The 12,500-nt window shown below is 47.0% G+C and overlaps 2 protein-coding genes across 3 annotated transcripts in view; both read left to right on the top strand.

Annotated features, from left to right (window-relative positions):
• LOC308164722 (nck-associated protein 1-like) overlaps window positions 1-6,991 on the top strand; it is a 34,057-nt gene extending 27,066 nt beyond the window's left edge. For both annotated transcript variants that reach the window (XM_080538739.1, XM_080538740.1), the window contains 10 exons: window positions 1-15; window positions 2,961-3,091; window positions 3,613-3,710; window positions 3,928-4,021; window positions 4,638-4,720; window positions 4,939-5,113; window positions 5,583-5,699; window positions 5,942-6,051; window positions 6,361-6,450; window positions 6,792-6,991. The exon at window positions 1-15 is cut by the window's left edge and continues 204 nt beyond it. In XM_080538739.1, coding sequence (XP_080394865.1) covers window positions 1-15; window positions 2,961-3,091; window positions 3,613-3,710; window positions 3,928-4,021; window positions 4,638-4,720; window positions 4,939-5,113; window positions 5,583-5,699; window positions 5,942-6,051; window positions 6,361-6,450; window positions 6,792-6,902 — 1,024 coding nt within the window. In that variant the 3' untranslated portion in view covers window positions 6,903-6,991. The remainder of the gene's footprint in view (window positions 16-2,960; window positions 3,092-3,612; window positions 3,711-3,927; window positions 4,022-4,637; window positions 4,721-4,938; window positions 5,114-5,582; window positions 5,700-5,941; window positions 6,052-6,360; window positions 6,451-6,791) is intronic.
• Window positions 6,992-9,580: 2,589 nt separating this feature from the next.
• Window positions 9,581-12,500, top strand: part of LOC308164839 (zinc finger CCCH domain-containing protein 15-like) — a 22,589-nt gene continuing 19,669 nt past the window's right edge. The window contains exon 1 of the mRNA XM_080538886.1: window positions 9,581-9,718. Coding sequence (XP_080395012.1) covers window positions 9,638-9,718 — 81 coding nt within the window. The 5' untranslated portion in view covers window positions 9,581-9,637. The remainder of the gene's footprint in view (window positions 9,719-12,500) is intronic.

Here is a 12,500-nt window from a genome sequence, read left to right as displayed (position 1 = left end):
CCTGTATACCAGCTGGTACATATACCTCCTCTTTACCTCCTCTGTACCACCATCACCTCCCTGTATACCAGCTGGTACATATACCTCCTCTTTACCACCATCACCTCCCTGTATACCAGCTGGTACATATACCTCCTCTGTACCTCCTCTATACCCCCATCACCTCCCTGTACACCAGCTGGTACATATACCTCCTCTATACCTCCTCTATACCACCATCATCTCCCTCCTTTATACCTCTACACCTCTACACCTCTATACATCTATACATCTATACATCTATACCTCTATACCTCTATACCTCTATACCTCTACACCTCTATACCTCTATACATCTATACATCTATACCTCTATACCTCTATACCTCTATACATCTATACATCTCTACATCTATACCTCTATACCTCTATACATCTATACATCTATACCTCTATACCTCTATACCTCTATACATCTATACCTCTATACCTCTATACATCTATACCTCTATACCTCTATACATCTATACCTCTATACCTCTATACATCTATACCTCTATACCTCTATACATCTATACATCTCTACATCTATACCTCTATACCTCTATACATCTATACATCTATACCTCTATACCTCTATACCTCTATACCTCTATACATCTATACCTCTATACCTCTATACATCTATACATCTATACATCTATACATCTATACCTCTATACCTCTATACATCTATACCTCTATACCTCTATACATCTATACATCTATACATCTATACATCTATACATCTATACATCTATACATCTATACCTCTATACCTCTATACCTCTATACCTCTATACATCTATACCTCTATACCTCTATACCTCTATACATCTATACCTCTATACCTCTATACCTCTATACATCTATACCTCTATACCTCTATACATCTATACATCTATACCTCTATACCTCTATACATCTATACATCTATACATCTATACTTCTATACCTCTATACCTCTATACATCTATACATCTATACTTCTATACCTCTATACATCTATACATCTATACATCTATACATCTATACCTCTATACCTCTATACATCTATACCTCTATACCTCTATACATCTATACATCTATACCTCTATACCTCTATACATCTATACCTCTATACATCTATACCTCTATACCTCTATACCTCTATACATCTATACATCTATACATCTATACCTCTATACCTCTATACATCTATACTTCTATACCTCTATACATCTATACTTCTATACATCTATACTTCTATACATCTATACATCTATACCTCTATACCTCTATACCTCTATACCTCTATACATCTATACCTCTATACCTCTATACATCTATACCTCTATACCTCTATACATCTATACCTCTATACCTCTATACATCTATACATCTATACCTCTATACCTCCATACCTCTATACCTCTATACCTCTATACATCTATACCTCTATACCTCTATACCTCTATACATCTATACATCTATACATCTATACCTCTATACCTCTATACATCTATACATCTATACCTCTATACCTCTATACATCTATACCTCTATACATCTATACCTCTATACCTCTATACATCTATACCTCTATACCTCTATACATCTATACATCTATACCTCTATACCTCCATACCTCTATACCTCTATACATCTATACCTCTATACATCTATACATCTATACATCTATACCTCTATACCTCTATACATCTATACCTCTATACATCTATACATCTATACCTCTATACATCTATACATCTATACCTCTATACCTCTATACCTCTATACATCTATACATCTATACCTCTATACATCTATACATCTATACATCTATACCTCTATACCTCTATACATCTATACCTCTATACATCTATACATCTATACCTCTATACATCTATACATCTATACATCTATACCTCTATACATCTATACCTCTATACATCTATACATCTATACATCTATACATCTATACATCTATACCTCTATACTTCTATACATCTATACATCTATACCTCTATACCTCTATACCTCTATACATCTATACATCTATACATCTATACCTCCTCTATACCTCTATACATCTATACCTCTATACATCTATACATCTATACATCTATACATCTATACCTCTATACTTCTATACATCTATACCTCTATACATCTATACATCTATACATCTATACCTCTATACCTCTATACCTCTATACATCTATACCTCTATACCTCCTCTATACCTCTATACCTCTGTTACAGTATGGTATGTGTCACTGTTACAGTATGTATATACATCTATACCACCATCACCAGCCTTTATACTAGCTGGTACACACACACACACACACACACACACACACACACACACACACACCATCACCTCCCTCTATACGAGCTGGTACACACACACACACACACACACACACACACACACACACACACACACGCACACACACACACACACACCACCTCCCTCTATACGAGCTGGTACACACACACACACACACACACACACACACTCACACACACACTCACACACACTATCACCAGAACCATCACCTCCCTGTACACCTCCTGTACACACACTGTCAAATGAGATTATGAAATTAAAATGACATGTGGGGTTCCCCAAGGGTCAATCCTTGGCCCCCTTCTATTCAATCTCTACATGCTTCCATTGGGACACATCATAAAAAAGAACAAAACTGCCTTCCACAACTATGCAGATGACACTCAAATCTACATAGCCCTCTCACCGAACGACTATAGTCCCATCGACAATCTCTGTAATTGTATTGAACAAATAAACGCCTGGATGAGACAAAACAAAATATACAAATAAACTTGCTTTGTGTGTGTGTGTGTGTGTGTCTGACCTGTGTGTGTGTGTGTGTGTGTGTGTGTGTGTGTGTGTGTGTGTCTGACCTGTGTGTGTGTGTGTGTGTGTGTGTGTGTAGGTATCTGGAGACTCTGCTCAGGCAGGTCAGTAACGGGCACATCGCGTACTTCCCCGCCATGAAGGCGTTCGTCAACCTGCCCACGGAGAACGAGCTGGCCTTCAACGCCGAGGAGTACTCCGACATCTCTGGTGGGTCGCCATGACAACCACCTAGCAACCACCTAACAACCACCTAGCAACCACCTAGCAACCACCTGACAACCAACTAGCAACCACCTAGCAACCACCTGACAACCTTTAATAGTACTCCGACATCTCTGGTGGGTCGCCATGACAACCGCCTAGCAACCACCTAGCAACCACCTGACAACCACCTGACAACCACCTAGCAACCACCTGACAACCTTTAATAGTACTCTGACATCTCTGGTGGGTCGCCATGACAACCGCCTAGCAACCACCTGACAACCACCTAGCAACCACCTAGCAACCACCTGACAACCACCTAACAACCACCTGACAACCTTTAATAGTACTCTGACATCCCTGGTGGGTCGCCATGACACCCACCTAGCAACCACCTGACAACCACCTAGCAACCACCTGACAACCACCTGACAACCACCTGACAACCACCTGACAACCACCTGACAACCACCTGACAACCACCTGACAACCACCTGACAACCACCTGTGTGTGTGTGTTGCAGAGATGCGGGCCTTGGCAGAGCTGTTGGGGCCGTATGGGATGAAGTTCCTCAGTGAGAGTCTGATGTGGCACATCTCCTCCCAGGTGGCCGAGCTCAAGGTGGGGTCAGGGGTCAATGTGGGGTCAGGGGTCAAGGTAGGGTCAGGGGTCAAGGGGGGGGTCACGGGAGGTCATGGGGTCACGGGGAGGTCATGGGGTCAGGGGGGGTCAGGAGAGGTCAGGGGAGGGTCAGGGGAGGTGCATCTAGCTTCTCCATTAGTTGTTGGTTTTGCATTCAGTTGTGTTGAGTGATTGTTGTTGTCGTCCCCCCCTGTAGAAGCTGGTGGTGGACAACGTGGAGGTTCTGACCCAGATGAGGACCAGCTTTGACAAACCTGAACAGATGGCTGCTCTGTTCAAGAAGCTCTCCTGTACGTACCTCTCTCTCCCTCTCTCTCTCTCTCTCTCTCTCCTCTCTCTGTCTCTCTCTCTGTCTCTCTCTCTCCCTCTCTCTGTCTCTGTCTCTCTCTCTCTCTCTGTCTCTCGCTGTCTCTCTCTCTCTGTCTCTCTCTCTCCCTCTCTCTATCTCTCTCTCTCTCTGTCTCTCTACCTCCCTCTATCTCTCTCTGTCTCTCTACCTCCCTCTCTCTCTATATATATATCTCTCTCTCTGTCTCTCTGTCTCTCTCCCCCTCTCTCTGTCTCTTCCTCTCTCTCTCTCTTTCTCTCTCTCTCTCTCTCTCCCTCTCTCTGTCTCTCTCTCTCTCTCTCTCTCCCTCTCTCTGTCTCTCTCTCTTGCTGTCTCTCTACCCCTCTCTCTCTCTGTCTCTGTCTCATCCAGATGCTGACAGCATGATTATTGCTCAGGTGTGCCTTAGACTGGTCACAATAAAAGGCCACAATAAAATGTGCGATTTTAAGTATATCTTTTGTGGTTGTGGTAACCGTGGTAACGTGGTTGTTGTAACCGTGGTAACGTGTTTGTGTTGTGGTAACCGTGGTAACGTGTTTGTGTTGTGGTAACCATGGTAACGTGTTGTGTTCCAGCGGTGGACAGCGTCCTGAAGAGGATGACCATCATAGGAGTCATCCTGTCCTTCCGCTCCCTCGCCCAGGAGGCCCTGAGAGACGTGAGTTACTACCCACAATGCACCTCTCTAACCTGGCCCTGAGAGACGTGAGTTACTACCCACAATGCACCTCTCTAACCTGGCCCTGAAAGACGTGAGTTACTACCCACAATGCACCTCTCCCCCCCCCAGGTGCTATCCTGCCACATCCCCTTCCTGGTGACCTCTAACCCCCTGCCCCCTAGTTACCTACCCACAATGCACCTCTCCCCCCCCAGGTGCTATCCTGCCACATCCCCTTCCTGGTGAGCTCTGTGGAGGACTTTGCGTCCCACATCCCCCGGGAGACGGACCTGAAGGTGGCCATGAGCGTCTACGAGCTCTCCTCCGCCGCCGGCATAGACACACACCTGGACCCCGCCCTGGTGCTGGCCCTGAGCGCCCAGAAGACTGGTACACACACACACACACACACACCTGGACCCCGCCCTGGTGCTGGCCCTGAGCGCTCAGAAGACTGGTACACACACACACACACACACACACACACACACACACACACACACACACACACCTGGACCCCGCCCTGGTGCTGGCCCTGAGCGCCCAGAAGACTGGTACACACACACACACACACACACCTGGACCCCGCCCTGGTGCTGGCCCTGAGCGCTCAGAAGACTGGTACACACACACACACACACACACACACACACACACACACACACACACACACACCTGGACCCCGCCCTGGTGCTGGCCCTGAGCGCCCAGAAGACTGGTACACACACACACACACACACACACACATATAGAACTCTAGCATCAAGTGTGGAGCACCACAAGGTTGTATCCTGGGCCAGTTCTCTTCAGTTTGTTGTTGCTCGGTAACATGACGTCACTGTGGTTGTCGTGGTTACAGAGAACGTCAGCCCGGAGGAGGAGTACAAGATCGCCTGTCTGCTCATGGTGTTCGTGGCCGTCGCCATGCCAACGCTGGCCAGCAACGTCATGTCCCAGTACAGCCCCGCCATCGAAGGTTGGTGGTGTTGATAGTGTTGTTGTTGTTGTTGTTGTTAAGTGTGCTTGCAGTAGCAAGCAACACTTATTGTTCTTGTTGTTGATGTTGATGTTGCTTTTGTTGGTGATGTCATAGATGATGTTTTAAACTGCTGCGTGTGTGTGTGTGACTGTGTGTGTGTGTGTGTGTGTGTGTGTGTGTGTGTGTGTCTGTGTGTGTGTGTGTGTGTGTGTGTGTGTGTGTGTGTGTGTGTGTTGCAGGTCATTGTAACAACATCCACTGTCTGGCCAAGGCAGTGAACCAGATCGCTGCTGCTCTGTTCACCATCCACAAGGGCAACATAGAGGACCGGCTCAAAGAGTTCCTCGCTGTAAGATAACTAACTACCTACCTAACCCCTCAACATAGAGGACCGGCTCAAAGAGTTCCTAGCTGTAAGATAACTAACTACCTACCTAACCCCACAACATAGAGGACCGGCTCAAAGAGTTCCTCGCTGTAAGATAACTAACCCTCACCCTCACCAGTACCACCATAGAACTAGAACCAGTACCTAGAACTAGAACTACCAGCAGCACCAGTCTAACCTGTGTGTGTGTGTGTGTGTGTGTGTGTGTGTGTGTGTGTGTGTGTGTGTGGGTGTGTGTGTGTGTGTGTGGGGGTGTGTGTGTGTGTGTAGCTGGCCTCCTCCAGCCTGCTGAAGATCGGCCAGGAGACGGACAAGATGACGACCAGGAACAGAGAGAGTGTCTACCTGCTGCTGGACATGGTGACTCACTGTTACATCATCACTATGACATCATCACTATTACATCAAAAGTCACTTTATTCCCTGACTGGGAAATGTGTAATCATCACATAGGCTAACCCTACGTTACAGCGTTCACTAGTATCTCAGTATCGGCCTGGGAGAGAAACAGACGCACTCTGGCAACGTGTGTTAAGTGATAGAAGGCAGATCTGTTAAGCGTCCTTGGGTTTGAGAAAGATATTATTATTATCTGGCCCCAGGATAGAGCCTTGTGGTGCCCCACAGTTGATGCTAGAGTTCTATAGTGTTCATCTGTGTGTGTGTGTGTGTGTGTGTGTGTGTGTGTGTGTGTGTATCAGATCGTCCAGGAGTCCCCCTTCCTCACCATGGACCTGCTGGAGTCCTGCTTCCCCTACGTGCTGCTGAGGAACGCCTACCACGCCGTGTACAAGCAGAGCAGCTCCACCTAGTGGTGGGGAGGGGTACCACGCTGTCTACAGGCAGGGCATCAGCACCATCTAGTGGTGGGGAGGGGTACCACGCTGTCTACAGGCAGGGCATCAGCACCATCTAGTGGTGGGGAGGGGAGGGGCTTTGTTTGACTTGATACACGACCACAGGGGCCGCTGTCACTCAGCAGGAACAACCTCCTGCTTCTCTGACCTTTGAAAAGGGACAGAGGGTGTAAGTGACTCCACACCCCTACAACACACTACACAACTATACTATACTACACTACAACACTACACTACACAACTATACTACACTACACTACTATACTACACTACACAACTACACTACAACACTACACAACTATACTACACTACACAACTATACTACACTACACAACTACACTACAACACTACACAACTATACTACTCTACAACACACTACACAACTATACTACACTACAACACACTACACAACTATACTACACTACAACACTACACTACACTACAACAACACAACACAACTATACTACACTACTACACTACACTACACAACTATACTACACTACAACACACTACACAACTATACTACACTACAACACTACACTACACTACAACAACACAACACAACTATACTACACTACAACACTACACTACACTACTACACACCTACACTACACTACAACACTACACACCTACACTACGCTACAACACTACACACCTACACTACGCTACAACACTACTCCTCTGGAGTTCTACCTGACGGTTTATCAGACAGCAGCTCACCAGTCAGACCTGGACCAGACACCGTGGACGCCGAGGGTCAGCTGACCTTTAACCTTTGCCCCTGAGGGTCAGCTGACCTTAACCACGCCCCAGAGGAACCTGGTGGTCTTAGCGACGCTACGTTACGTTTCTGAGAAGCATCGGTGTCGCGACAAACAAGATATGATAGTCAGAAGAACATAATGAATCATGTTATTATAGTCAGAAGAACATAATGAATCATTTTATTGGGGGGAAAAATAACAAAATCTCATGTTGGGTTTTTGGGGGGTTTTGGATGGTGGTGGTGAGTTTTAAATCTGTTTATCTTTGATTCTGAACATGGTGCCTCTGCGCTGGGGGAGGGGGGGCGGCTGGTCTCTGGGTTCTGGTGGGTTTCCTCTAGTGGGTTCTAGTGGGTTTTTTACGGTTTTGTTTTTATTTTGCCAAATGATGGACACTAAAACACTTCTCCTCTGGTGTGGAGGTGTGTTGTTGTTGTTGCTGGGGTCAGAGGGGTTTGTATAAAGCATAAAGATATAAAGAATAAGAAGTATAATTTTCTAACTAACCGGTGGGGCTCAGGCTCAGACAGGGGCTGGAACATTCTGGCAGGGTTATTGAATGTTTTATAAATTGTTCTTCCTTAATAACCACTTTTTATATGTTTTCAATTTTCTGAAAAAGATTCCACTGTAACTTCCAGAACATTATTAATAAACATGAGGCTTATATCCGATACATCTGTTCCGAGACTCCTTCTGTTCACCATCACAATCACTTTTATTTATTTTTATTTGATTTTTTTAAAGTTATGTTTTCTGAGTGGGCTAGTCCCCCACTTTATTTTATTGGACAGATACAGTGAAGACAGACAGGAGAGTAAGGAGGAGAAGGGAGAGAGGATGTCAGCAGGGCCGTATTCTAACCCATGCCGACATGGACTTCCTGTGTGCACTGTAGACCACTGGACCACCCCAGGCCATGGTGCTAGACCACTGGACCACCCAGGGGGGTGTGGTGTTATGGGGGGTTGGGGGGGGGGTGATGTGTTAAGTCATCTATATACGTCAGTCTATATATAGTCAGTCTATATAAGTCATCTACATAAGTCAGTCTATTTAAGTCATCTATATCACCTACGGCATCTGCAACTGGTTCTCCAGCTACACAACAGCGGAGAGAAACGCGCTACAGAGAGTCGTGAGATCGGCCCAGAAGATCACCGGCGCCCCCCTCCCCTCTCTGGAAGAGCTGTACAACACACGCTGTCTCAGGAAGGCCTCCAAGATCTCCAGAGACCCAACCCACCCTGGGTACGAACACTTTGCCCGGCTGCCCTCGAAAAGGCGGTACAGGACCATGGCCGCAAGGACAAACAGACTGAAGCTCAGCTTCTACCACAGGGCCGTCCAGGCCCTGAACACAGCAAAGACCTAAGTTCTGGGCCCTGGACAGTCTGGACGGATTGATGGCAGCTGCTGGATTGAAAATCAGGTGTAGTGCTGAGGCACAAATGTATACATTTCAAGCCTGCAAACTGCGACACTTTAAATGAATGTGCAATAACACTATGTGCAATATGACAACCCTAGGGTACACAAGGTTGCAGAGAATAGGAAATGTTAGAATAGGTATAGCATAGCATAGAGTACAGCACAGTGTTTTATTTGTACAGTATAGTATAGTGGATAGTGTACATAGCCTTTATTTATGTAAACCAGCTCCTTTCCCTTCTTTTTTTCTTTTTTCTTTCCTAGCACCAGGGGAGCCCCCCCTCCCAAATGTCGTTGTTTGGTACCTGTACTATATCAATGACAATAAAGACCATTCATTAATTTCAATGTAAGTTAATGCGACTACATTACCCAGCATGCCGTTGACCACCTACGGGGCATCCTGTGACGTCATCCCGGTGTCAGCTTGGCAACAAGCTCTTTCGCGCGGCCTGGTGGATGTAGCTAGCCCCCAGCCGAACCCTGTGAGCCGCTATGCCTCCCAAGAAGCCCGCCGTCGCGGCCAACACCACCAGCAAGAAGACCCAGGAGAAGAAGAAGGAGAAAGTTATCGAGGTGAAACCTTCACGTATGAACATAGTTAGCCGGCTAGCTACGAACACCGCCTTACACGGGCTGAAATGATGCTATGCTAGGCTAGCCCGAAGGACCAGCTACACGTTGTGGCCACGCAGCTCCATGTCCATGTGTCTGTCTGCCTGTCCATGTGTCTGTCTGTGTGTCTGTCTGTGTCCATGTGTCTGTCTGTCTGTCTGTCCATGTGTCTGTCTGTGTGTCTGTCTGTGTCCATGTGTCTGTCTGTCTGTCTGTCTGTCCATGTGTCTGTCTGTATGTCCATGTGTCTGTCTGCCTGTCCATGTGTCTGTCTGTGTCCATGTGTCTGTCTGTCTGTGTGTCCATGTGTCTGTCTGTATGTCCATGTGTCTGTCTGTCTGTCTGTCTGTCCATGTGTCTGTCTGTCTGTCTGTCCATGTGTCTGTCTGTCTGCTGTGTCCATGTGTCTGTCTGTGTGTCCATGTGTCTGTCTGTCTGTCCATGTGTCTGTCTGTCCATGTGTCTGTCTGTCTGTCCATGTGTCTGTCTGTCTGTCCATGTGTCTGTCTGTGTGTCTGTCTGTGTCCATGTGTCTGTCTGTCTGTGTGTCCATGTGTCTGTCTGTATGTCCATGTGTCTGTCTGTCTGTCCATGTGTCTGTCTGTCTGTCTGTCCATGTGTCTGTCTGTCTGCTGTGTCCATGTGTCTGTCTGTGTGTCTGTCTGTGTCCATGTGTCTGTCTGTCTGTGTGTCCATGTGTCTGTCTGTATGTCCATGTGTCTGTCTGTCTGTCTGTCCATGTGTCTGTCTGTCTGTCTGTCCATGTGTCTGTCTGTCTGTGTGTCCATGTGTCTGTCTGTCTGTCTGTCTGTCCATGTGTCTGTCTGTCTGTATGTCCATGTGTCTGTCTGTCTGTCTGTCCGTCTGTCTGTCCATGTGTCTGTCTGTCTGTCTGTCCATGTGTCTGTCTGTCTGTCTGCTGTGTCCATGTGTCTGCCTGTCTGTCCATGTGTCTGTCTGTCTGTCTGCTGTGTCCATGTGTCTGTCTGTCTGTCCATGTGTCTGTCTGTCTGTCCATGTGTCTGTCTGTCTGTCTGTCCATGTGTCTGTCTGTCTGTCCATGTGTCTGTCTGTCTGTCCATGTGTCTGTCTGTATGTCCATGTGTCTGTCTGTCTGTCTGTCCATGTGTCTGTCTGTCTGTCCATGTGTCTGTCTGTCTGTCTGTCCATGTGTCTGTCTGTCTGTGTGTCCATGTGTCTGTCTGTCTGTCTGTCCATGTGTCTGTCTGTCCATGTGTCTGTCTGTCTGTCTGCTGTGTCCAAGTGTCTGTCTGTCTGTCCATGTGTCTGTCTGTCTGTCCATGTGTCTGTCTGCCTGTCTGTCTGCCTGTCTGTCTGTGTGTCTGTGTGTCTGTCTGTCCATGTGTCTGTCTGTCTGCCTGTCTGTCTGTCCATGTGTCTGTCTGTCCATGTGTCTGTCTGTCCATCTGTCTGTCTGTCCATGTGTCTGTCTGTCTGCCTGTCTGTCTGCCTGCCTGTCTGATCCATGTGTCTGTCTGTCTGTCTGATCCATGTGTCTGTCTGTCTGATCCATGTGTCTGTCTGATCCATGTGTCTGTCTGTCTGATCCATGTGTCTGTCTGTCTGTCCATGTGTCTGTCTGCCTGTCCATGTGTCTGTCTGCCTGTCCATGTGTCTGTCTGTCTGTCTGTCCATGTGTCTGTCTGTCTGTCCATGTGTCTGTCTGTCTGTCTGTCTGGTCCAACACGTCCATCTGTCTGTCTGTCTGGTCCAACACGTCCATGTGTCTGTCCGTCTGCCTGTCTGTCCATCTGTCTGTCTGTCTGGTCCAACACGTCCATGTGTCTGTCTGTCTGGTCCAACACGTCCATGTGTCTGTCTGGTCCAACACGTCCATGTGTCTGTCTGTCTGGTCCAACACGTCCATGTGTCTGTCTGGTCCAACACGTCCATGTGTCTGTCTGTCTGGTCCAACACGTCCATGTGTCTGTCTGTCTGGTCCAACACGTCCATGTGTCTGTCTGTCTGCCTTCATACAGATACTAGTTACCTGTAGTTCTACTGTGTTAGATAGACATGTCTGTCAGCTGTGTGTGGAGGCAGCATAGTGGGCTAGGTGGGAACGTGGTCACGAGATGACAGACAGTGTAATAATCATCATAATAATCATAATAATCATAATCATTATAATCCATGTACAGTGGACAGGTCAGGAGTTGTACAGTGGACAGTAGACAGGTCAGGAGTTGTACAGTGGACAGTAGACAGGTCAGGAGTTGGACAGTGGACAGTAGACAGGTCAGGAGTTGTACAGTAGACAGGTCAGGAGTTGTACAGTGGACAGTAGACGGGTCAGGAGTTGTACAGTGGACAGTAGACGGGTCAGGAGTTGGACAGTGGACAGTAGACGGGTCAGGAGTTGTACAGTAGACGGGTCAGGAGTTGGACAGTGGACAGTAGACGGGTCAGGAGTTGGACAGTAGACAGGTCAGGAGTTGGACAGTGGACAGTAGACAGGTCAGGAGTTGGACAGTAGACAGTAGACAGGTCAGGAGTTGGACAGTGGACAGTAGACAGGTCAGGAGTTGTACAGTGGACAGTAGACAGGTCAGGAGTTGTACAGTGTACAGTAGACAGGTCAGGAGTTGTACAGTGGACAGTAGACAGGTCAGGAGTTGTACAGTAGACAGGTCAGGAGTTGGACAGTGGACAGTAGACGGGTCAGGAGTTGGACAGTAGACAGGTCAGGAGTTGGACAGTAGACAGGTCAGGAGTTGTACAG

This window comes from Nansenia antarctica (assembly GCF_963989245.1).
Source record: "Nansenia antarctica genome assembly, chromosome: 9".
Classification (NCBI taxonomy): Eukaryota; Metazoa; Chordata; class Actinopteri; order Argentiniformes; family Microstomatidae; genus Nansenia; species Nansenia antarctica.
Note: the sequence above shows the minus strand (reverse complement) of the source record. Positions and strands in the feature narration are given on the sequence as shown.